The following is a 27,723-nucleotide window of genomic DNA, read 5'->3' as shown; positions in this document are numbered from 1 at the left end:
AGCCCTAAGGCAGAATTGCCGTTACTTAGCAAATAGTCTTATGAGAGTGTTGATATCCTTATCTGACCCTTTGGTTTTAATATGAATTTAACAAAGAAATTATGTAATTACTCTTTTTATAGAAAGTAATGTACAAAAGCACCGCAACAAAAAAGTATTAAAACCCTTGTACATGTCCAGTCTTGCTGGCAAGACTATTGTATTCATCTGAGAATGAACTGTATTCAATCACAATTGGCTGTATCTATTCATATGCATGTTCCAGTCTTTTTATAAACTATCTGGAATTGTCCAGCTTACAGGCATGCAAGAGTGATTAATCCTCTGCTACAGTTTAATCCTCACACCTCACCTCAACCAGGCATTAATTTCCCCTGGAAATGGGGGAATAAGAACTGAATATATGGCTATTTAGGAGGGAGTGTATGTGTCGAGAGAGAGGGGGAGAGGGACAGTGAGAGGGTGAGGGAGAGGAGATAAATTAAGAAAGAAAAAAAATGAGGAAGCTAGGGTAGATTAATGGCTTTGGACACCCAGCTTTTCTCGTCTGTACCTCACTGAATCAGGAGCGGACAGCTTTGTTAGATTATCAGTACAACAATGTGTAGCGCTGCTCCCAGGGGTCAGCCAATGAGGAACAATGACCATCACCAACAAGGTGATGGCTTTCCCCTGCAAGAATTGGGGGGCTGTAATTAGACTTCCATCTAAACCTGCTGTGTTGTAGGGGTGGATTGGAAAAATAAAATTACAACCTTCCTTTTTCTTATCTAGTGGATCTCCACTCCATCATGATTAGAATAGTAACGACTCTATTTTGCAATGACTGAACATTTAAAGAAAATTATTATTCCTCAAGTATCTATCAATTACACACAACCAGTCCAAAAACTGGGAAAAGAAATGTGTGGTTTTTTGGTCAATCTCTTTTTTTCACACTTTTTGAATTTGTGTAAGCAGCTGGCTAATCCAGTCACCACTTCTATGTGCAACCAAGAGTTAACTGTGTTCTTTGTTGAAAGTCAATTACCAACAGGGGGAGGAGGAAAAAGCCCTGTTTGACGTGCATGTCTCAACAGTGAGCCCCAGTTCTCCACCCACAGCTACAATTACTCTTTACCAGACTCTTAACAACCTTCTGAAATCTCTGTTTTCACTTGTTGTTAGGTGTTAAGAATGGCCTGTGTGGTCATTCATTAATGTTTCAGCACCACCACAAATGCTGAGTCATCAACTTCTTATTGCAGTTTCTGCACTGCCATTCAGCCTGTGAAATATTTGTTCAGATTTAAGATTATTTCTGCCGATATAAAAGAAAAATTATAAAGTACCTTCTCTGAATCCAGTCAAGTAAGGATTAGGTCATTATTGTGTTTATATAGGTACTTTAGCCTTGTGGATTTTGGCTGTCAGATACCCAGGACTATAGGACTGGGTATTGCCACTAATTTCCCAATTCGATTATATTTGATTCAGTACTGATTTGGTTAGCGATATTTCAGTTACAATAGCAATAGTTTTTTTGGAAATGAAAGAGAATCTCAGGGAACTAATGATGTAAATTGTACAAGGAACCCTTTAACCTTGTACATCATTAAAGTATCCTTAGCGTAGGAAAGTGTTCAAATCATGTTATCCAAGTGGCTTTAAAATACACAGTTTGTTAAAACCATTTGTATGATCTATGAATACAAGTCTATTGACATAGAAATATTTAGTGATTAATGCATTAGGGAGCTTAACTTTTTTTGGATGCTGCCACTGCCACGGGAAAGAGCAAATAGAAACACGACAAGGAGAGGGATGGTATGACAACAGTCCCATGGGACTCAAAGCCGGGATGTTATGCTTACACAACAAGTTGCACACTGCTTGCCCAGATGAACAGACAATTTTTAACCTGTATAATTCTGACAAAACTCCTATATTTGACACCAAGGGTACACCCTCAGTTGAAAAAGCTAGAGTGAGTGTTTGCTGCTGTTTTATGTTCTGCCCACACTATCTGTCATTGTGTAATGTCCCCTTCTCCTTTGCCTACCCTTGCCTCTCGGTTTGGTATGCATGAAGCTTCGCTAAGGAGAATTTGACTGAGTTCAACCCTATCTGTCGGACGATGTCTCCCTGTCTCCTGGCTCTGTGTGTTGGTGTGTGTACGTGGGAGTAGGTGTCATAGTTTTTGTGCGCCTCATGGGCTTGTATGTGTGTGTGTGTTTCCATTAGTCTTATGGCTTATGGCTGTCCTTGGGGAGTTAGATGGAGCTCTCCATCACTATTGGAACAAGGACTGAGAGGAGAGAAAAGAGACACAGAAGTGTAGAGAGAGGTAGAAGAGAGGAAAATAGGATGGGATGATGAGGCTCTCATAGTACTGTATTGCCTGCCATGCTGGTTGTGATTGTATGAGTCACAGATTACTGCCCACATATTAAATACCCAGATTGATTTTGTTTTCAACAATGGGGAAACACATTATGGGATGGTGCTCTCAGTATTTGCCAAAAGGTTTAGCATATTTTATGCTAAAACTAAAAATGTAAGTGATTAACAGAATTTCGATTGATAGCTGTAGAGATAATTGATTAATCATTTAAACTTTTCAAGCCAAAATGGAAAATGTTGTGTTTTTGTTTGTCTTATATGATTTTTAGAATTATTTTCTCACAAATTTTTGCTCAAATGACAAATCAGTTAATCAAGAGACCAGTTGGTAGATTAATCAGTTGTGAAAATAAACATTTAGTTGCAGCCCTAATGTGGAAGTGGATTGGTGGTGCTTAAGTAGAGCATGATGGTGCAGCACCATGGGGAAAGCCGTCTATAGTAAATTAAATGTGGTCTTTGATGAAAAGTAAATATGTATAGGCTATTTATCTTTTTATTTATTTTTTATTTTTTTTATTTTTATTTTGAATATAGCTCATCAAAAGGCATCACGGATGACGGCTGATTGTGGAGCACAAATCAGACTAATGTCATCATGCAGGATGGAGAATGGCTGTGAAAAATATGATTGGATTAGTGATTTACATAGAGGAGATGAAATAAATCACATGGAGAATTTGCATTCTGATCTTTAGGTAGTGTGGCTTCTTGGTGAAGATAAGGAGCAGCTTTATGTTTTGAGGGAGCGTACTTTACAATTGTATAAATCATGCTGAACAGCACATACGATTTTTGATTCCTACTGTATCATTCATATGAATTGTGCTCTATTTGAAAAAAAGACTTTCAGATTGTCATTTTCTTTTAAACACTCCTGTATTACAGGCCTGTTTAACAGATTGGAGATAAATGTATGTTCTTCAGGGCTCTTGCACACTCATGTATCGGTCACTAGTATGGCATTTGTCCTGATTTATGAAACATATCAAAAGTAATGTGAAAGAAATGACCTCATGTTGCAATTATAGCTTGCATCTTGGAGTTTTGGTGAAACAGGTTTTGGACTCTTAACACATGGGCGTAGAATTGGGACTGGGCTTTCACTCTTCATAACTGTCTGAGACTATTGCTGCAAGGAAGTGCAGACATGCAGCGTGTGAGTAATAAATTAGATTAGACAGAGTGTGTGCGATGGTGACCTCTCATAGAGAAAGGTTAGAGACCTTTGGGAGTCATCTCATTAACTACATGCTTGTGTGTGTGCACAGACACAGTGCATGGTCTTATTTTACTACAGCACTCAGGAGATGGCCTAAAGCTTCCGCAATTAATAAGGCTAATGGTTATTGGCTGGTAGCTAGTGACCAGGATATGAGATGTCTGATTGACCTGAGGTAAACATGGCACTTTATGGGTTAACAGATCCCTTCTGGATGGAAATGGAGCTTTTATGGGAGGGAGCAAAGAGGCCATTTATAACGAGAAGGACAAAGAGGATGAGGAGCGTTATACTAATGTGTCTAATAGGCTTCTTGAATGACTGTCATTTAATTAAGATGGATGGTATGAATTTCTCTTAAGTTAAACGAGTGTGTGTGTGTGTGTCTGTGTGTGTGTGTTTTCTGTAGTGCGTAGACATGCCCGCAGCATCTATTTAAAACTGGTCTACCTGCAGGATTTACATGAGGAGAAGTTGACATTCCTATTAATGAAACAAGTGCTTTAGTTTCCACTAAAAAAAGGGAGGTGTGACATTGTACTTTTCAACGAGAAGGCTGTACAGCAGCATCTCTCTAAACATCTGAGTTGAAAACTACCTCTTTTTTTAAAACCACAAGTTTTCAGGTGAACTCAAAGAGGAAATCCAAATGAGGGGAATCTCATGATGTTTAAAGATTTATGTGGGTGGAGCAAGACAGTGAGAATTCGTATGGGTGGTCTTGGCTGTAAGGATTGGTACTTCCAGCTCTGGCTGCCTATGATAATATTGTTCCCTCTTGCTCTTTCTCCCAGGTTTTGGTGCACTGCAGCCCTGAAATCTCTGACATGCTGCATTGATATTCAGGGCCTGTTTCTGATCCCCATCACTGCTCCCCCCTCTCTCTCTCTCCCCCCCTCTCTCTCCCTCTCTCTCTCTCTATGATTCCCTTCTTCACAAAGTCTCTCTCTTTCCATGCCCTGGTCAAGATAGATGGTCCTAGCAGTTGTTCTTTATCACTTATATGGTCCACACACACACACACACACACACACACACACACACACACTGTTGTCTCCAGTCTGCTGAGACATGACAATCCATCCATCCATCCATCCATCATACACACATGTACATATATACATACATACATACATACATACTTACATACATAGGCTTCTGTACTAAACAAAAGCTTTGCATACAAACCAATGTACTCAAACTTTGTACAGAGTTATCCAGTTATAATAATGTAGGTGTACTTCAGGCTTGCCAAACAGCTGCATTTCTGTTCTGTTTTATTCTATCCCGCCTGCCTTAAACTGCATTGCTGCAGCTTCTGTGGCAGCTGTGCTCTGGTCATGTTACTGTCAAGCTGTTGCTTTGATGAATAATCTCCTTTTTGTCCAGCTTCCCTAAATTGATCCTGATTTGAATTTTTAACAAAACAGATTAGCTCAGGGATGTGTATAGTGTCCCTAATGAGGCCAATTCACCTGCATACTATTATAATACAATATGGACAGTATACAGTATTTAACTCTTTGCAAACATCCAAAAAGCAGAGTAGGGAATTCTGGCTTCATCTACTTCTAAGGGGAGGGGAAAAAGCCTGAAGAGGTAAAAAAGCAACTTTATTGTCAGATCAACACATTTTAGCTTGTGGTATATACTGCAAGCATTGCTGGAGTTTTTACCTCTTCCAACATCAGAAGAACACTATCAAAAGCAGGGAAGCTTTCAACAATTATTAATTAACAACTCTAATCAGTCGTTTGTGCAAGTTTCGAAGACATGGTGTCTCAGATCAATGCCAGCAGTAGTTAAGGCTTGCTAAGCGAGCAAAGCAAGCCTGGTATTGTATCTTTTTTTTGGGCTTTTTATGCCTTTATTGGACAGGATAGTAGAGAGACAGGAAATGGGGAGGCAGAGAGGGGGAATGACATGCAGTAAAGGCCGTCCGATGCGGGACTCGAACCGGGGCTAGCTGCAGCGAGGACTGTAGCCTCTACACATGGAGCGCCTGCTTAGACCACTACGCCACACGACGCCCCTGGTATTGTATCTTGACATTCACCATGACAGAATCCAGTCTTTCTTTGAACATGCTTCTCTTTGTTGCAAACATTGTGCTGAATGCTTCATTTTCCGACACAAAACTTGCCAAATACTGAAGATAAGGATGCACTCCTTCCCAAGAGGAACAATTGGGTGACAGTTGTGCTACTGTACAGCATGCGGTAAAAACGGGTACCTCTATAATACTGTAGGTATGTCGGTACATGCTGTGTATTGTATCAGCTGTCCCAGCCCAGCCTGGATGTCCCAAGCTCAACTCTGTTTAACGGGTATTCATCTTAGTGGGAATAACCTAAAATGGGGGAATGCTGCTAGTGATGCTGTCCAGCATCTAATATTTACATAATACACCTGCGAGACAGGATGAGAGCAAGAGTGTTACACAGTGAGAGAAAGACAAAGAAAAAAAACTGACAAAACAGAGAGAAAAAAACAGACAGACAAATAATAGAGAGAGGGAGAAAGAGAGAGAGTTGTGACAGGATGAGATGTGGGATAGTGACGTGACGGCAACGTGACGCAAAGCTGTTATCCTCTCCTGGCGTTGCTGGCTTGCTGGATAGCCAGATGACTGGCAGGGGCAGAACAGGTGTGTTTGTGTGTAGGTGTGTGTCAGTGTAGGATGAGCCAGACATACACACACACATGCAAAAGCATTATGTCCTGCAGCCATTATGTCCACTGGGGTGAGCTCTATGCAAGGTTGTGTGTGTTGTATGGGAATCCCGATCTGCAGAAGACAAGAAAGACTGACAAGAATGCATGTCCTTGAAAGTTACCCTCCCCTCCTCTTTTTCCCTCTCTGGTTTTCACACATGCACTTGCTCCTTCTTAACCTCTACATCCTTCATTCTTGTTTCTGTCTTTGCTGCCTCCCCGGTTTTCTCCAGTCACTCTTTTATTTCTGACCTCCCTTCTAGCCCCCTCTCTCTTGCTCTGGTGCTTCCCTTTCTCTCATCCTCTTCTACATAATCGATCTATTCCCTCTGTCTCCTTTTTTTCTCCCTGCGCTTTTTTCTCCATCTCTTTTCCTTCTACACTCATTTCTGAAATGAGGTTGCAAGCGTGTCTGCAGTGGACCTTCTGCTCTGCTCTGGGGGCAGACTGTCAAAGACAGGGAGTAAGAGGGAGCTACAGAGAAAGAGAGATGTAGACAAGGATTGACTGCCACATCTGTTCCCATCTTCTTCCACCCTTCCCTCTCTCTCTATCCTCATCAATTCATCTTTCCAGCTATCTATAGTGATCCCTCTATCCAGTCTTGTCAAGTGAAGAACAGCCTCTCTGCTGTGCAGCACTGTTCACACACACACACACACACACACACACACACACACACACACACACACACACACACACACACACACACACACACACTTGTACTTCTATCTTAGCGTGGACAATCATTGACATAATGCATTCCCTAGCCCCTTACCATAACTGTAACCATCACAACTAAATGCCGAACCCCAACCCTTACTCTAACCTACCTGAACCTAAACCAAATTCTAGCCTGAACCTTGAAACCAAGTCTTAACCCTCAAACCAAGCCCTTTAAGATCAGCCAAAATGTCCTCACCCCCCCAAAATGTCCTCACTCAGTAAGGTCTATAACTCAAACTGGTCCTCACAAAGATAGAAGCACAAGTACTCTCTCTCTCTCTCTCTCTCACACACACACACACACACACACACACACACACACACACACACACACACACACACACACACACACACACACATACTCTCACTCTCACTCTCACACACACATGTCCACCCCTGCTGCCTGCCGACATGGTACAGGCTGTGCATTGAGACAGCCCCAGCTGAGGCAGTAGCAGTGAGAGTGCAGCTTAGCGAGTCTCTACACACACACGCACACCTACACTCACTCACTCACACATACATACACACACACATACTGAACACCGCTGTGGTGGTTAGTCCGCCGCTGCATCATTTTTAGGTGAGAGGATTTTCACGTCATGGTGATGATGGTGACAACCTTGCTGCCATGTAAGTATACATTGTCCTTGAGTATAATGTGAAAGAAAGAACAGCTTATCTGCTTTTTATTCTTTTGGTGCAAATCATCTGCATGTTGGGAGGCTATGATGAATATTATCTGTACACATTTCATGTGTGTGTGTTTGTGGGTATGCAGAACATGGGTAACACTGTAGCCCTGTGTCGGCAGGCGACGGGGTGAGAAGCAGGTGATCTGTTATAGAGGGAGAGGAGAGATGAAGATGAAGGAAATAATTCTCCTGCAGAATGGAGTCATGTTTTGCGATCTATTTGTTATGTGTGCATCTATCTTTGTTCAGGGCTCCAGACTGTGAGCAAGCATTTTTTGAGAACGTGCCAGTTAAAATTTCACGTGGTTGCATTTGTTGCAAGTGCATGATGATGATTTTGGTGCTGTTTTGGATACTGCGTTAGCCATTGTGGTTGAAAGTAGTACCCTTTCTTTTTCTTTTTCACTGGCTCAGTCAGTGTCTCCCTACTCGCACTCTCCCCGGTGAAACAATCCATTTAGCTGTTACCCTGTTCCAAAGATGAAGATTATTTTTTGATGATTATTTTAAAAAAACAAAATGAAGAGAGAGAGGAGGAGGCTGACGGACAGGGAGACCCAACGAGTCCCGCCTCAGACACAAGTGATGATGAGAGTGCAGGTGCAGGCAGGGAGAGACCAGCTAAGCCAGTGACAAAAAAAAAACTTTCAACCACAGTGGCTAATGCAGTACCCGTGGTTGCGGTACAAGGGCAATGTGCTGTGCTGTGTGTGTATTGTAGGCAGTGTGGCCCGTCCATGGCAGCCAACTCTAAACTTGTCACCGAGTCAACTCAGTTTAAGCTTGGAACTTTGAGCTTTGCACAAAGACAGTAAGAAACACCCCTCTCTCTCTCTCTCACTCTCTCTCTCTCACTCTCTCTCTCTCTCACTCTCACTCTCGATCTCTCACTCTTGATCACTCACTCATTCACTCACTCACTCACTCACTCACACACACACACACACACACACACACACACACACACACACACACACACACACACACACACACACACACACACACACAACGTCTGTCATAGTTGGCCTGGCCATCGGGAGCACAGGGAGAAATCCTGCTGCATCAGTGAGCCGGTGGATCTTGAAAATCTTTTTCTTTTCCAGCCCTCTCTGTGAGACTGTCATTCGGGGTGCGCATGACAGTGTGCTGTGACAGTATATATATATATTCATACTATGTAGATAGATGTAGATAGATAGATATATAGATAGATAGGTAGTCGACATGCACATATGTATTATGTATGTTGTGTAGGTCCGTGCTCTATGACAAACTGCCTTTTAGGAGAATTCAGATCATCTTGTCTTGTCATTTCTCTAGATGAAAATGTTTCATTGCTCACCTCTTCACTCTGTCAGGCCATCTGTTGGCAGCATGAAGTCTGCAGTCTCTCTTCTCTGTCACACTTATTGACTGGTTCTGTCATAGCAGCAGGCTTTGCCGCCGTAACTCATCATGTGTGTTTGCTTGCGAGCTGTCTTCACTGCTTTAGCTAACTGACTGTTTTGGCATGGTGACTGAATTAATAGGGAACATTATCACCTCTCCTCCTCGATCTGTCGGCGGTCTGCTTTCCTGGCTGACTGGTTGCTTGGCTGGCTCTGTGGCTGAGTACTGTCACAGGCTTATGAATTTGGAATTTCACTGGCTGGTTAGTTGAAACATTTTCTTACTTGTCTTATCAAACTGACAGGCTCACTGGCTTGTTGTCTGGTTGCTTGACTTGTCAGTCAGTTCAGTGGACAGCCAGTTAGTCAGTGTGTGTACAAAAAAAAAAAAAATTCATTCAGAGAAACCTCAGCCCAGCTAGGCAGTCAAACAACCAGTCAGCCATTTGCCTAGCCACCAAGTCATTCGGTCACTCATGCATTCATTCAGTCAGCAAATCAGTTGTTCAGTCATTCATTCAGTCAGTCAGCCACACTGTTAGACAGGCTGTCATAGGAAATTGATTGTGCCTCTGCTGGGGCTGGGATGACTGTGTGACCTCAACCATCAGCTCCACTGCACCAAGACAGCCAGACAGCTCAGAAGCAATGTCAGTCCTCTTTTCTTTCTTTCTTTCTTTCTTTCTTTCTTTTTCTTTCTTTCTTTCTTTCTTTCTTTTTATTTCTTTCTTTCTTTCTTTCTTTCTTTCTTTCTTTAATCCCTTTCTAAAGTATGGAAAACACACAGGTGATGAGGCAGTCATGACAGAAGACACAGAAATGTGAACATAGACTGAAAATGGAGGAAAGAAGGAAAATTTGGAGCAAAAGAGATGAAAAAATATTTATCAGCTGTCTCATTGTCCTCTGAAACTCCACATCTTTCAAAACAATTTTAGATATCTTACCCACACATTTGATGGCATTATAGGACAGATGTAGCATCAATCCAGGAGTAAACTCATCTACTAAACTCAATACTGTATATGAGCTTTAACCAGTCCTTCACTTGTGTATTGGAAATACCAAGGTTTGCTTTTCCATGCGAAGGTACTTCATGCATATACACAGAAATATGTTTTATTAAACAATCATTAAGACAAACAACAGATAAGTACAAGAAAAACAGCCTTCAGAGAAAGTCCATACCTTGCACTGCTCTGTCATATCTCATATAGTCAGGAGAGAATCTGTTAGCGTCGCAATGCATTAAATTTTGCTGTGTCACCATCACCTCTGTGTAGCATGGCGACAAATGCAGTGGTAAAGAGACCTGACAGTTATTTTTCTAAAAAAAAAAAAAGAAATCTTGAAAAGGAGACTTTAGCCAAGGACAGATGCTGTTCAGTAGTTATTTCTTCTTGTCTTTGGTAATAACAAATGACAGAGGATAATAGATGGTGCTCGGTAATGTTATAAATAGCTCATTTTGAGTTTGTAAGCCTTTCTACCAGTGGAAGAACTCTTAGAGAACACAGAGGAGAGAAAAGAAAAGGAGAGGAGAGGAGGGTGAGAGGGGTGAGTTTAGGCAGCAATTGAGAGGGATAAGACAGTCACGCAATTTGAAGACGGTTTAAATTTAATTCTTACTCTTAATTCAGCCAAATGTTTCAAAGCCTCCATTTATTTCTTAGAGAACTAAGGGTCTTAGGACAGAAGTTGGTCACAATAATATATATATTTATAAGCTTCACAAAAATCTTTTAACTCAGTTATATCTGATGACGACAAATGTCAGTTCTAAAAGTCATTCCAGTCACAATTTTTTTTTACTTAATGAAATATACCTCAGGTAGCAAGTGTTCATAAGATGTGTTGAAAGGCAGGACGTAAGCACTTGCAGGCAGTCATGTGACTTTGACACCCACTTGTGTTGATTGTAATGTCACATTGCACATTGGATCCAGCAGTAGGCATCGATATTTTTCTAATTGATCTTATCCAGGTGAAAAGACTTTGAGTTCCAGTCACCCATTATGTGAGAATCTGACAGCACAGTGTGTGCTTGTGCACATACACAAGTGTATGGCGCAGTGAGAGACAGTGACTAATAGCTTTTATCTATCTCTGTTCCTCGCCTGTCAGTCATTATATTTTTGGTGTGTTGCCTGGTGATTGGATGAAGACGTTTTTTAGAAAGTGATGTGGTCAGTGAGGACTTGTTTTCACCCTCCATGAAGTTACATGTTTTTTAGTTTCTTCTAGACAGATTTGATAGTCATTGCGTTCACTTTTGAACAACTTGATTCAAAAGCTTTCTTTCTTTCTTATTCACATCAATATGATGGGATATCAAGCCATGTTTGATTAACCTTGTTGGGCATTTTTCTCAGGCAGGCGAAAGCTATTGGAGGGGGGCTTGTTGGCAGGAGTTGCATTGACTGAGTATTTTCCATTATCGACTGAATTTTTTAAACAGACGGAGAAATCTGAATGCTGTCCATCATTTCGACAGATTGGAGCCTGTGCAGCTGCACCCCTGGTGCAGAAGGAGCGCAATCTGAGGGGTTTCCTCCTGGTGAAGCTAGTACTTGCAGGATCGGGAAATCCCACGTTCAGAGAGTCTTACGGACTTCTGATCACCTCCCTGGGAGAAATGTTCCCGAGCTAGAGGCTGTCCGAGGGTTGTGACTTTCATATTTTAATTGTAATTGTCTAATTCTGCAAAATTTAGTAGTTCATATTTGCCTGTTCAGGCGGTGTTTTAGTGCCCTCCGCTGTCACTATGAAATTTATTTTTTTTAAATTTACTTCATGTGGTTCGTGTAAAGTGACAACACGGTCAGTGTCTGTGTTGATCTTATCTCTCCATGCCCTTATAAATGCATAATCTGAGTTGTTTTTGAAAATTAAATGATGTTAAATAAGTCTCATTATCATTACAAATGAATATTAAAATCATAGAAAATAATAGATTATGATGGAATTTTTACGACCCTGTCCATCAATCCGACATCACTGAGCGATGACGCTGAGGTAATGTTTATGCAGATTAAATGGCATATTTTTTCATCACAAAACTACATTTAAGGTTCAATGTGTTTAGACCAGCTTTTTACTGTTTGATACATATTTTTTTATATGTAAACATTTAAATTCACATCAAAATACATTTATTAATGGGTTTGGAAATAGCGGCATAAATTGCTGTTTTGCCTCAGTATTTTTTGATGCTACCACTGGGGACTACAGTATGAAATTGTTTTTTACATGTACAATGTTGCAGTGTAATGTTTGCATTTGGTTTTGCTACTACTACCTTGTTGTTTCTCCCTCTCCACTTTTGTCACTGCTCAAATTATCAAGTGAAGGAGCAGGGAGACAATATTAAAGTGGTAAATCAAGTAAAAGTGGTGATATGAGCTTGTATCATATCATCTCCAGCTCACATTTTGATGACATATCACGTATGACACTTTATAGCAACACTTGCTTTGCCATAACAATACAGATGAAATAACCCCGTGCCCATCTCAGGACTTAAACTAGAATGTTATGCTATTGAGTGACAGTACAAAAACACACATTTCTAACAGTTGTTTGTAATGTCAGGTATTTGTTAGAATTGAATATATCCTAATAAGTGGTAAAATGTTTGAACATGGGATGTAATTGAGGAACTATCTCTATAGTAACCAAATGTCTCTAAAATTGCAAATAAAATGGTAAATAATAGATAATAATATCAGTTTTACTGTTTGTGTAAAAGGATGGTCTGATAATCTGACAATTTGATGAAGCAGGGAATGAAAAACATTGTGTTGAGACAAAATTATGCTATTCATCTGAAGCCTGTTTTGAACAATGTCCTTTCTTCATGTTGCGTATAAGGAGGCTAAATTCACAGGTCTACTGTTACTGACTCACTTTTTTAAAATTATTTTTGTATGTTTCCTCCTCTCCTCTCCTCCTTCTGTCTTCAGTCTCCTTCTAGCACACTTAGCCTGCATGTGTTGAATTTAATTAGACCAATAACTCCCTCATGATTTCAACAGGCTCATCTGGAGCAAGGATAGGGCCACAGGAGTTCGTTCCTTTGTTCGTTTGTACGTTTGTACGTTCGTTTGTTCGTTTGTTCGTTCGTTCGTTCGTTCTTTCTTTCTTTCTTTCTTTCTCTCTTTCTTTCACCTTGCAGCAGGACTAGTGACTCAGTGACTACAAATGCATAACTAACTGTATGTGTGCCTAAAATGTTTAGAATCTTTAATCCCTATACTTCATTCCCCCCAAAAAGAGAAAAAAAGTTGTACTGCCTTTCAGTCTTCAGAATACATAAGATGTGATCCTGATTCTCCATACTCAATCAAGATTGACAACTTGTCGCATCGTAATATGCTTATGCAGTTCTGATTTGAGTGCAGCTGCTGCTAATTCAGGAAAAAAAAAAAAAGATAAATGTTTTCTGGTGAACTAAAATGGCTACCAGTGAATCTTTTGTAAGCTCTCTTTTGTTCTGTTAACAGTTATATATGTTCTACTGCGTGCATACTACAGCCAATATTACACCATTTCAATTCCTCCTTATCTCCCTGTAGACAGCTGAATTCAAAGCCACAGTAACATCCCCGTGTCTCTTTCTATTTCTAGTCTATCTTTCTAGGCCTTATGCCGGTTGTCCTATTTTCCAGTGAAACCTGGAACACCAGTATCACTCCTTTTCTTCCTGTGCCTGAACCAACGCTTGATCTCCTGAAACGATGACACACAAATGCATCACCATGGCCAGATGTTTTGTAAGCTATTGTAGATCGTAGATTCTCGTCCTGCACGCTCAGTGGCACCATCAGACAGATTGTTTACAGATACCACTTCCTCACATGCACATGTCAACCTCCACCCAGCACAGGATCCTAACAGACTCCAAATGTCCCTCGTAGGAAGGAGGCGAACAGGCAGAGGAGAAGTTCCAAGAGAGAAAAGGCAGATAAGCCAGGGTAGTTTATTTAAATGCAAGTAGGGAAAGTGGCAGGAATAAAAACATGCGATATGTAGAGAAGCTCTAGAAAGACTGAGAGAGACAGAATCAGATCAGATCAACAGATCGGTGGGCATTCCTCAGGAGTGATTGATGTCACACAAAGCAGATAATATAAATGTTATCTGATTCATTTTGGCCAATTCTAGCCACATTTGGTTCTTATCACTGATGTTCAGACCGAGCCTGCATTAGATTGGAACAATAGTAGACAGTTGGCACAAATTAACTTGTAATTTTGAGGATTAAGGGCTTTAGTCACCTGATCTCCAGTTAATCTGAAACCATCAATATCATTTCAAACATTTGCTTTGTTTACAACTTGAATCTGGGAAAGTCTTGCAATGCAACTATACATATCAAATCCAAACGGCTGATAACGGTCAAAGAGAGCTGAGTGTGAGAAAGGTAAAGAAAAATACAAGAGAAGGATGTTTCGCCTTCATGTTTATTTGCATTGTATGTTGTAGCTGCAAAGAGCCGGTTTATTTGAGGTTAAGGAAATGATGATGGGGTTAGAACTTAAGTGGTGTATGGTCATCAGCTTCACAGTGTCATCACATGTATAAGTCCCGTATCAAACTTGTCCTCAAGTGTAAGCAGTGTCTGCTCATGTGTGTGACAGTTGAAGAGGTTTGTCAGATGTTTAAAGTGCGTCAGTGTTTTTCAATCAATTTTATTTGGGTGGTCTGTCCCTTAGTGCTGAAAAAATAGATATATAGAATAAACTTCTATTCTATTCTATTCTATTCTTTGAAATGACAAAACAGTTGAGTGCCATGCTGTTTATCTCAGATGCTATTTGACCATGCGTGCCCCTTTAGCTGCACAGGAAGGACTCCTCTAAGAAGCTGTATCATGCTTTTTGATCCCCGGGTGTTTTCCGGACACAGATTAAGCAGCTTGTCAAGCTGACAAGCAACAGAGGGCTTCCATGAAAAAGACTTTCAAATCTAGGAACAGATGAGTAATCTGAGGCCAGGAACCTGGCCCACAGGGAAACACATGGAAGAGGATGGGGGTCAAACACATTTAGTTTTTAACAATTGGGTTTCACGCATATGCAAATATTAGGGCCAGTGCCTGTGCTCTCATGTATGACTGTGCACATTTCTTTTTCTGTGACATTTACGGAGACAAGAGCATCACTTAAGTCCTTCCCTGTCCTTTCACTATGTTTTACTGTAGATAACCTCTTCTGAAAGCTGAACAACAAACCTCATGTGGCAGAAATAGCACGACTGAAACAAAATTAACTTCTGACATAAACCTCTTTTTATATGAACATCTGTATAAATGCTAGGATTAGTCCAAGCTTTAGTGGTATTACTGATTTAAGAAATACAAAATTTCAGAAACTGTCTATTCACATGCTCTTTTGAGTTGTCAGGGCCATAGGTATGCCATTATGTCATGAGATGTAACCCAAAACCTGAACTTACAACTCTAAATCCACGGTCTATGCCTCATTACACACAAGCTTCAAGCATTCAACCTTGAAAATGATGATGACTCGGTATGTTTTTCAGGACCTTTCTTGGTTAGAAACCCTCTCAGGCAAGTGTCAGACTCAGTGCCATTACTACACTGTGAGCCATATTACATGTGGACTGCACCATGTGTCATACTGTGTGTGGATTAGTAAAATCCCCACAAGCACATTTGTCATCCACTTGTTTGATGCATTATTCCCTGAGGGTAGTGAATCTGGTCGTGAAACAGATTAAAACAGACTCATTCTAGGTTCAACTAGGTTCAAGTGGGTACGGTTATGGTTAAAAAAAGGCTGTGAAGGTGTAACCATTACAAACAGAACAAGTGAAGAGTTTGACCCTACTACAGTTTTCCTGTTCTGTGTACACAGTCTTTTAACTAGAGTCTACCAGGTATTATGTTTTTCTGGGAATGTTCATGAAGGCTGTTTAATATGTAATCTTGTCCTGTAGGCTTGGGTGGGGCAGTTTAATTTAACCTCTAATAAAGAAACAAGTCTTACAGTCCAAAGCCACAGCAGCACTGTGAGTGTATACTTAGTGCTTTGAGCAAAATAGTTATGTCATCATGCAAATGAATGTCAGTACAAAATACAAAATTTTGCACCAATCCATTGAGTAGGTGAGTCGGGAAATCACCAAACTCATTATAATTCATCTACTGTTCTACTGTTGAGATATTTCAGTCTGGACGTAAGAGGTGGACCAACCAACTGACATGTTAGACATAGTGTAGCTAAAAAAAAAAAAAAAAACCTACAGTAGCTGTGGCTTGTCCACCTTAAATAAAAATTGATCTACATATATATTTTATCACATTGCATTATGTTAGAGGACATAGCACAGTGCCCTGTCTGTTTGGCTCCTTTGAACAAAAGTTAAATATCTTGCGTATTTCCCTGTACATGTCGTGTGCTTGGCTTGGTGTGTGATCGTGTCATTGTTTGTAGCCTTGTGTCTAGTTACAGAAGTTACAGGACCAGACTTCACCTGGTAGAATGACTGATGCCCTCGATGTTTTCTTTTCCATAGAGAAGAACATAAGGTCATTGTTAATTATAGTCTTTCTGAAAAGAGAGACACTCTTAAGCTACTAGTTTCTAATATCTGTAATTCCTTTCATTGCTGTTTATTCTTTCTGCCACTCACAATCCACACCCTCTTAATTAAAAAAGAATCCAATTAAACTGAAGGATAGCAAAGCTTTATAGAAAAACATTAAATAAAGTGAAATTTGTTTCACTCCTCCTACCTTATAATTTACCAGGGTTCCACTCCCCTGAGTTCCTGTTCAAGGTGATTGACAGCAAGGCGCCATGATCCGCAGGAATCAAGCTGGGAGTCTAGTGTAATTGGAGAATTTATCAGAAGAGAGCAAAACTGCTCCTACTTTACAGGATGATCTCATGCAGAGGCAAAACCACAGCCTGTTAAAGCACCAGAGCATCTTCACCAATATTAAGCAAACGCCATACCACTATTTATTATTAGTTAATTATAGACAACATTTGGGTTAGCTGGTTTTTCATTAATTATAACCATAAGTGTTTTTTCATGCTTTATCTGCTTGTTATATTTCAATATGCCAGGCAATAAAATGCCAGTATTGATTTTGTTACAGTTCCTAATGTGCTTCCACACCACTGCTCCAGGCAGGATTACACTTTACATCTCCGCATCTCCCTCCACAGCCTGACAATGTCGCTTACGTTGTATAATGCCATTTGCACGCTAAGTACAACCTGGATAAAATATTCAGGTTGCAGAACAGAAAGAAGGACAGGACAAAAAAAGGCAGTCATTCGTTGCAAATTATCAAAGAATGAAGCACTGTTAATGAAAAGACGTTCCCCTGAAAGAAGAACGTGAATGAGAGTGAGCAGGCAGTTGAATATGAAAACATGGACCAAGGTGAGAGGAAAGGTGACATGTGCAAACCAGCCAGAATAGGTGTGCGTGCTGCAGAGGCAGAACAGCAAGAAGAGGCAGGTGGAAGTCAGGAAGAGAGTGAGGGAGAGATGGAGTCGCCCACAGTGGCACACCTTAACATATTATTGAGCCACTACTTGAGCCTTTTAGGAGAGAGGAGATGTTTTTCATAGATGTGACTGATGGGGTCCATTAGGGTTTCTCTGTTTGGACCAAAGGCTCATATCACTGTGCCATCCTCTGTCCTCTAACCCAGTCATCTCACAGCTATAGCATATCATCACCAGCTCTCACTTTCTCGCCTCTCAATCTCACTCTGCGGTAGCTAACTGCAACCCCTGCAGCTATCGGGGTTGCCTGGCCAACTGCTTATCTTCAAAAGCCCTTCACAATTTATAACCTGACATAGGCTAAGCACACATACAGTTTACATGCAAGTATGTAATGTGTGTGTGTATGTATGTGTGCGTGCCTCCTTTCTCTGACTCATCTCTCTCTGTTTTTTCCTCTCGGCTTTATCTTCTCTTCAGCTTGATATGAGTTGGAGCTGCAGTTTTTTCCGAGCTCCTGCATTGGTTTCTAAAATAACCCTTTTTCTTCGTCAGACTCTGTCTGCTGCGCTTAGTTAGCATGACAGCTGCTTTCAACCCAATTAGAGAGCACTGATGGTGGCTGAAAGGAGGCTCTTCGTGTGGTTGTTATATAACAATTCACCTCAGAGACGATGTCAGTTAAACGTGTCTTCCTCATCCTCTCTGGTTGTGTGAGTGTGTGTGCACTTGGATATTGCAATGCCGTATTGCAGTGCAGCTGCTATCTAATGTGCGCATGTACGTGTGTTAGGGGATTCCCTGAACATTGTTCACCAGTCAGTTTCACAAATGATTAACTGCTGAAACTAGCAGTGTAGTAGAGGTTATATGTTTACGCAGTAAAACCACTTTGTTTTCGAGTTCATTGAGTTGTTTATGTGACTTCTCAAGCAGCACTGTTATAGGTGCTTGCACTGTTATGTTGTCATTAAATCATGCACAAAGCCTCTCAAACTTAGAAAGCAAGAACCAATCAGCTAACTCGCTTACTTAATCAGCAACTGTATTTAACGGTATTTGTTGTAATTTACAGGAAGTAGATACACTATCATCACACTGTCATCAACACATTTACCTTTGTAAAGCTAATAGTGTTACATTTTTTGAAACTATGGCAGTGAGTTGTTGGTGTGTTCCTTTCTGAGGCTGAAGTTTTCCACTGGTGTTGCATCGATTGCATCACATTTTAAGGCGTTCATGTAATTTGGTCCCCTCTACATGAGCACCTTCTTTAAAAAAAAAAAAAAAAAAAAAAAAATCTGATCTGTGCTTTTGAACATGTTTTTTAAAGAAACACTTAATGTCATGATACAAACCTGTGAGCATTAGTAAACCTGTCATCTGAAGTTGTGAAGTGATACTTTCGGAGGTGCAGGTGTGCAGAGCAGCTCCATCGTCATTAAATTCTCCTGCACTATTTTTTGTGACAGGCAGGAGGGGCTATATGCCAGTGCTGCTGCTGGTGGTGATGGTGCAGTGGGCACAGCTCATACCTCAGCTCTGCCTCACTGTGCTCAAGGACATTTTGAGACAGACACACATGGAGAATGCGCATGGCTTCACTGTGGAGGACAGCAAACTACTGACTACTTGTCAGATCAGGAACTTTTCATCATAGGGAAAGCAACAACTGCTCTAGAGCACAGTTTTTTCATTATCACTTGTTCTTTATAGTTACAGAGCAGAACTGAGAGACCTAGCAGACAAATCACTAGGCGTGATACAGACAGATATTCAAAATTTTGTAAGGGTAAAATCGACATTAAAATAGTATAATATATTGCACATGACAGTTTTAATGTGTCCATTTCTAACAAGTCTGTTTTAAAGGTGAATAGAAGAAGAGAGACTGATGATGATGATGATATCATCAAGACTGAATTACAGTAAAGAGTTGCTTAATGGGACTTTTTGCTTAACAGCACTATAGACTATAGCCTCAAAAGTGATGCTTACTGTTGCCCTGAAATCAAATCTTCAATCCATCAGAGCCTCAAATACCAATGGAAAATATTGATGATAGGAAGGCCTCTTTTATTAATACAGGAATTGTGTATATTTGTTTTTAGAAATGATTGACTCCGTCTGCCAGTCTGTGATGCACTTAAGAAAATACAGTGCCCTCGTAACAACAGTGTAATAGAATAGGGTTTGCAGGGTTTGCTCAGTGGCAGTGGAGCACATGGTTTTTGTGTTTTATGTGCACCTACTAAAAATTAACCATTTAAATGAAAAAAGCAACAATCTGAAAGTCTGGCAAAGACATTAATGGTTAATGATGGTTAAACACCTTGAGTTGAACAAAATAAAGGCCAAAAAGTAACAACTACATATTGTGTTGAAAATTCTTGTCTGTAAAAGATGTTATGTTATAGCAGCTGTAATAGATCCTTCTGTGGTTTTTCAGTAGATTGTCATAAGGCAAACACTGTACAGTATGTTGGTCAGATGGTCTGAGCATCTGGCCATGAAGCTTCATGTTTTTAATGTGGATCCCATATGGTGCTCAAGTTCATAAAGTCCAATTAAGTGTCCTTGCACTTTAGGTAAAAAGCTGTTAATTATTTCAAAAGCTGCACTTTCTCCTTGAGTGATGTGTTACTCATTACTCACTGTCAAGCCATAGTGAGCATGCCAACAATTATGCGGACAGATTAGCAAATAGAAAGGGAGGCAGACAGAAGAGTAGCACAAAAAGAAAGTGTTTAGTCAGGTCCAGAGAGACAGTTAGCAAGAAGACATCTTAGGGCTTCAGGGGGCAGTATATAGACAGACAGGTACGAAGACCGAATTGGGAATGGTGGTGGTGGTAGTAGTAGTGGTGGAAATGTTGAAGCAAAAAGCTCCATATCCCTAGCACTTACGGAAAATGCTCCTTTGATCTTCAAATTATTTAACAGCAAATAAGAACCATTTTGACACACTGCCTTTTTTCAGGATTTATGTGAATGCATACAAAACATCAACAATAGCTCTACAGCTGCCCTCCTTTTCTAGAAAGAAGAAATCAATTCTACGTAGATGGTAGTGTGTAGGGTAACTTTGTGTGTGTGTGTGTGTGTGTGTGTGTGTTCACATTCTATAAAAAGGACATCATTTGCTTTGAAGTCTCTTGTTTTCTGCCCTCTCCGCTACCCTTACTAAGCTGTCCCCTCTTTATTCTGTAATTCTGTATCCTTTGCTATCCACATCCTCCCTCTCTCCCCTTCCTCTCTCTTCTCTCCTCATTTCCTTACCTCCCACATCTCAATCTCTCCCACTCCTGCGCATGTCATCGTAATTTAAACATAGGCAGCTGCATGCCAGCAGAATATAATACCGCCACCACCAGCCATTTACATCACCAACCTGATAATGTGAAGCTGGAAATATACAGCCTTGCATGGTCGATGACGAACAGATGTTGTGGAGGGAGCAGCACTGACATCCTGCGTTAAATTACACATGTAATACCGCATTGCTATTCTCAATTATATTCTTATTTCAAACAAGAACAGCTTTTCCTGATTTGTTTTAAATTAATTTATGTCTTTAAGCTTGTTTGACGTTATAAATCATAGCGGATACGAATGGACAGATAATTTTTTTCATGTTTGGAATAATGGTGATGTGTCTTGGCATCTAATTATGCATTTATTTTGTCTTCTGTGAACAGAAACATAATTGGTTTGCAGATATGCTGACAATCGGTGCTTCTGTGTCATGTCAGCTCAGGTTTGCAACAACAACCCCGATCGTCTAGGCAGCTGTTTTCAGTTCAGTATTTACAGTAACCCGATTCTTGTTGCTTTCTATTTTGTTTCCACTTATCTGACTGATTTAATTGATTAGCTGGCAAAAGACAAGTAAGTAAGATAGAAAACCAGTACAACCCTTGGTGTCGATGTACAGTGCAGGTACACAGGATAAGTGGTGATGGTGGTAGTGTCTCTCTCTTGCAGGTGGTCCATCTGGTGCAAAAGAGAATTACCTGTGTGATGTAGTTTCTCTCCTCAGCCAGCCACTTGATTAACCATTCAGGCACACAAATACACACACATACACACACATACACGCACGTACACACATATAATTTCCTGGGAGAGCATTTGTTTGCTTTCATTTGACGGTTTTGGAGGATCTGGCCGGCACAGATGTCTGCCTTGGCACGCAGAGAATACCGCCAACATTGATTGGACCTGATCGGCAAGCGAAGGAGGGGGACAGCAAAAAAACATTGGAGAAAAAACAGAGAGGAAGATGTAGTCCTGCCCCATGCTGTTCTTTTTTGTTTAAGAAATGGAGAAACTATCCAAAACCCAAGTAAGGTGGAATATGTAATGTTTCATTATTAATATAATCTGTAGGTGGGAAAAAAAAAATAGCCTTAGTGGGAAATGCGCTCCTTAATCTGCTTTACAGAAATGTTTAGCAGGTTTAGTAGGTCACACCTGTCTCACCTGACATTGCCAATGCTGTCTAACTTTGTCACTTTATTAAAGCCTGGCGCTCATTAACAGACTGGACTTTGTGCCTGTGGAGTTACAGATGTGTATTCACATGTTGGCAGGGTCTCTCACCACCCTGCTGTGGCAAGGTCACCGCCACTGTTCCCGAGCACACAATTGTTTCTGGTACTAGTCCCATCTGCACAGGGGCGGAGCTAGACTCTCAGCACAGAGGGGGCGGAGCATTTTCCAGGGGCCCTTCTGATAAAGTCATTTAAAAATAAAAATAAAAAACTGTAAAATTACAGATATATCCTATTAATAAACGATTGATTAATTAAATTATCACTTACTGAGCCAAACAAGCCAATGTCTAAGAAAAGATACAGTGAAGCCACTTTGTCAGACAAGCTTGTTCTGAACAACAACAACAACAACATAAAGGTTTTTACAATGGGAAATTGTTTTTACAACATACATAATACATTAATGTTCATGTGACCTGGCCAATTCATGATTTAAGATTTTTACTGCATGCCAGCAACAAGGTGAACTAAGTTCTAACACAAAAGTATTTTGTGCATTATCTTTCTCTGCACCAATCACAAGGAATGTTTTTTAGTGTAACAAAACTAACTCAACAACAATGGAGCTTTCATCTCTTGGCTGGTTTCACTTTTCATTTACCTCATACTCGACATGTCAAGATTATGTATTGATTAGATTCGATTACTCTTGGTATATAAAGCAGGCATTTTACGCATTGGAATTTGGTTTTGGTGTGATATGTAAAGAACAGGTGAACCTCTCAAGGGCAGAAAGAGTGAATGACCAAATTACTCAATGTATGAATTTGTAGTTTGAGTGACCTTCCTTTGCTATCAGTGTAGATGTTCTGGCTGACTTTACTCCTTTGTCTGATTTTAACTGAATATGATCTTCATTGCTGTGTTATGACCCCTCATAGAGGAATTCTTTGCAGTATTTATAAGGTGCATGTCAGATTACAGTAAGACAGTAAAGCCAGAGAGTTTTTATGCTGTAGTGCTGATCTACTGATGCGTTCAACTTGATGCAGTGCAGTGGCACTTTGTTTCCAGGTTTCCCCATGAGTGGTTGGGTGGTATTGAAGGGAAGCTGTGAGCCAGTGGTTTACTTTGGAATAATAATTAATATTAATAATGAACCTTATTTAGAGCCCTCTGCTGAGGAAGTAATCAATGTGTGTCATGCTGGGTCACTGATATTATTGAATGAATTGGAGGCAAACATATAACTCACTAGTGACAGATGAAAAGTGTTTTGTTCACTGTATTGCGATATTAAATGTTTGTTTCTCCTATTGTCAACAGATCTCATGGAAAGACTTACAATGAATTGATACTATTAACAAGTATTGCTTGTGTTGTTTAATTTTCCATAGACGTCTATTGTTGTCCAAACACTATTAAAACACAACAGTAAGCCACACCATTGCATTAAGCGACATCTCTACAGACAGGGTAGGGAAGCCAGAAAGTATTGACAGATGGGTTAATTAACTGCTGGTTGATAAGTCCATCTTTTTAGAGGACTTGTTTGTAATGCAAAATTCAAAATTTTTGTCGTTGATGTAAACCAGTTACAAACTTTGCACCTTAATCCAGTACATTGCAGTCTACCACCTCAACGCTGCACAGGTTTTCCTTCTAGACTGAGGGCAGGATGCATTGGGGTGAAATCATCAACGCAATTACAAGACAAAAGGCAGAGAGGAATGTATCATCATATTGTCTGCATAAGAGAGGTCACTTACTGTAGAATTCAAGAGAACTAGTGGCGAGATAGCAGCAGCAGCTCCACAGCTCGCTCAGCCCATCCTCCCTGTGACAGTGCAGCGTTACGTGCTGCCTCTCCGCTTTGTCGTCAGAGCAGCCCCAGCCTCCCACCCGCACACAGCTCCTCTCCGCTCTGCACCAGAAAAGGAGCATCCTTTTCTCTGCGCCCTCCCTCTCTTTCGTGTCCTCTCTCTCTCTCTCTCTCTCTGTCTCTCTCTCTCCCTCCCTCTCCCTCTCTCTGTCTCTCTGTCAGTTGGTGTGTCCTCAGAATGAGGTTAGCAGCACCAGTAGCAGCAGCAGTAGATCGAGACAGCAGAGCCACAGTCACTGCAGCAGCCAGGAGAGGCTGTTCTTCAGCTGTGCAGCATCTACCGCTGCATTCACCCCTGCCCTGAGAACGCAACACTCATCCTTGTGCTCTCTCTGTGTCTCTCCCTCCTCCTCCTTCACCTTCTTTGAATTCATCTCGTGAATTCGTCTCTCTCTCGCTCTCTCTCTCTCTCTCTCTCTCTCTCTCTCTCTCTCCCCCTCTCTCTCTCTCTCTGTAGCAGTGATGGGGAAGACCACCATGTAGAGACAGAGAGGCAGCGGAGGCAACAGAATAGCAGCAATGGGAAGCCAAACATGGAGCGGGTCTGGACTGCAGCCGTGGTGAGCCTGAGACTAACAGGACTTGCAACCACCATCATTGCCCTTCTCAGGACCTGACCACTGGGGCTGTCCAACGCTCACCTGGATGCTCCCCACTTGTGTTTCATCATCCCCTCCTCTCCTTGCTCTCTGCTGCTATTTCTCCTCTTCTGTTTCTTCTCTTTGATGGTTTTTAGTCTGCTGATATCTGACAGTCCTCTCCTGAAACAGAGAAGCTGCTCATCGATTTATCCCCTTGGATTTTTTCCCCCTTTTTAATCTCTCTGTCTGCCTACTTCACCTACAAGTGGCATTCTTTTTTTCCCCTTTTTTGGTTGTTGTTGCCTGCTTGATACCTATTTTGGAATTTTTTGGATGAGACTGAGCTCACCTCTCTCTTGTGCAAGCTTTTTGATTGATCTATAAGCAATAACAAACACTAATCTAACTGACTTGACTAGCTGACATCATGGGGGACATGTCCAACAGCGATTTTTATGCCAAGAACCAAAGAAACGAGGGCAACCATGCGGCAGGCTTCGGCTGCTCGGTCATGGATCTGCGCTCGTTGATGGAGCTGCGTGGCACAGAGGCGGTGGTCAAGCTCCAGGAGGACTACGGGGGCGTAGAGGGACTGTGCAAACGACTGAAAACCTCACCCACAGAAGGTGAGTCCCCATGCTTGTCTGTCTCTGTGTGTGTGTGTGTGTGTGTGTGTGTGTGTGTGTGTGTGTGTGTGTGTGTGTGTCTGTGTGTGTGTCTGTGTGTGTGTGTGTGTGCGCGCGTGCGTGGGTGTGTGTGTGAATATGTGTGCACTGGTGGGTATTGTATGAAGGACTTAATCTTGAAGAATGTGTTCTGCTACTTAATATTGAGCTGCTCATGACATTGATGATAGATTTTCTGTTGGTTTGGATATTGATCATTATTAACTGGGTACACCTGCTTCATTTGATTAAAAAAAACCTAATGGTAAAAGCACAGACATGCAGAAACCTTGTAAAGCACCTGGAGAAATGCGTAAGCACAGCATCGCAGCAGCAGACAGGGGAGGGAGTCCCGTTTGAGGGGGACTAATGAAAATTCTTCACAGCCAGCTAGTGTTAGACCTATTTAGTATGCATAGAAATCTCTCCGGACAGTTTAGCCCCCTCACTCCCCCTCCCCCACACAAACACCCGCACCCCACCCGCCCACCTCCCTTGTCATTCACCCATCCCGTCAGCCAATCAGCCGTAGCCTTATTAAGGAACAGGTCTCTGGGGCAACACGGTAGAGGTTTTGGCCACGTTGAATGTGCTGTGGCGTCTGCAAATACGGACTGGGTATGAGTGGAATGAGAAAGCAAAAAACACAACTCTATACCTTTTTCCGATGTATTTATTTTCTGTTTAGTTATAAACGCAGTAAATATTTCCTTTGTGCAGTATAAATACTACATTTCTACTTTTTTTTTATCCTAACTAGCGCAGGTTAGTATGTACTTTTTTATTTTTCTGCACAGATATTCATTGAAAAACAGGAAATACATAACACTATAACATATGGTGATGAAAGCCCATTCAATTATCACAGAATCCCTTTATATGCATTTTGTATCACATAGCAATTCAAATATGTAGTCATGCACTTATTTAAATGCGTCACCTCATACTCTGTCCATATATTGCATTAAAGTAGGATTTTTTTGTTGCTTCTTCCTTAACTAGAGCAACAGTAAAGCAGCAGTGCAGCAAGCAAATAAAACTGAACCTCTCTAGTGGCTACATATGTGTATTTAATATTTATAGCAGTGTTGAAATCATCCACCTACCCTGACGTCGGGATCATTGATCAGTATTCATGTAGTGTCACCTGTGTGACATCAGAGGTAACCTGTAACCTTATAGACTGATAGTCACAGAAGATTGTGTTTCCTGGTCTTGTCATCCAACAGCACTGCTGTCAGCTGGTGGTAAAACCTGCGGCAAGATAACAGCAGAGTAAATGAGATCAGTTCAAAAAAAATCTTTCCAGTCACAGAGTTGAATAAAGATTAAAATAAAAGCACTGGTGAACACTGTCTGACACGGGATGAGATATATTTTGCTCATCACCATATTGGCAACATAGTGAAACAATGCCTGCAGTGATACAGCAATACTGAAATGAAACTGAATTTGGACTAGCAATAAAATTATCATAACAGATATAAAATTATAATTTAATTTTCCCATTCTCATGAGCATCCTGATTAGATACAAGAACATTACATTTTATCAGTGCGCTAAACACTAACGCAGGATCACGGCCTGCAGACTTGTAATAAAGCCAAAATTAAAATAATTGAACTTCTCAAATAGAAATAAGAATATTGTAATTATTAACATACTTTCTGTCACTGGTAATCTGATTTGTTGAATCTGTCATTTCGTCAGTGCCGTCTACAACACTTTCGCTGACACTGAGGGGATAGTACATTACGTACTTTGTTATCTTAGAAGCAAAAGCGATAAATAGTACATGAACATTTTTTTGTTATAGGCTGAGTCATAATATTACAGCTCATTAAGAACATTGAAAATTTTGGTATGAAATGTTTGTCAATGCATTTTCATATTTCAAAGTAAGACTTCAATGCTAAGACTCTCTGCGACAGTGTAAAATTACAGTTCTTCCTTCCTGTGTTGTCCTGTGGGTAAAACAATTATAAAAAGAGAAAAAAGAAGAAAGAAGAAAAGGAAAAGGGGAAAAAAAACATGGCTCTAAGGAGCAGTTCGAAATGCATGTAAATGCAATAACATGCCATCTAGATTGTTCAAAACACTACAATCTCTAATGTGTGTGAGCCATTAATTATTTTCAAATTATTTTCAATGTATTTAATTTACGCAGCACTCGCACATACACGTCAGAGGCTTCGACAGATGCTTCTCATTCACTTCGAATGGGGTGATGTCATGTCAAGCTGCATTGTGGTTCCATTGCTTGCGTTGCTTGTGGTAGAAGTTGAGAAAGGTTCAACTTTTCAAGTGGCAGCGCAGGCACCAACCAATAAATTCACGTTTATGCAAATATCCCAAGAGAGCAGGATGGGTGCAGGTGGCATTCAACCGCAAAATGGAGCAAAGGTTGATTATTGTGATGGGGAGTCACCTTGTTCTCTATGATCAGAATTCATTTATTATTTAGGGACACAAACCAGAGTAATCAA

At 40.8% G+C, this 27,723-nt stretch overlaps 1 protein-coding gene across 11 annotated transcripts in view; it reads left to right on the top strand.

The window, feature by feature from the left end:
- atp2b2 (ATPase plasma membrane Ca2+ transporting 2) overlaps nt 1–27,723 on the top strand; it is a 127,437-nt gene that overhangs the window by 31,312 nt on the left and 68,402 nt on the right. For 3 of the 11 annotated variants that reach the window (XM_056388510.1, XM_056388492.1, XM_056388484.1), the window contains exon 1: nt 24,001–25,198. In XM_056388510.1, coding sequence (XP_056244485.1) covers nt 25,000–25,198 — 199 coding nt within the window. In that variant the 5' untranslated portion in view covers nt 24,001–24,999. Of the gene's footprint in view, nt 1–7,517; nt 7,679–23,998; nt 25,199–27,723 lie in introns of those variants that run through there. The other 8 variants (XM_056388544.1, XM_056388473.1, XM_056388527.1 and 5 more) reach the window with 6 other exon arrangements.

Source organism: Seriola aureovittata, chromosome 2 (genome assembly GCF_021018895.1).
Source record: "Seriola aureovittata isolate HTS-2021-v1 ecotype China chromosome 2, ASM2101889v1, whole genome shotgun sequence".
NCBI classification, from domain to species: Eukaryota; Metazoa; Chordata; class Actinopteri; order Carangiformes; family Carangidae; genus Seriola; species Seriola aureovittata.
The sequence above is the reverse complement of the archived record's forward strand: the minus strand, read 5'-3'. Positions and strand labels throughout refer to the sequence as shown.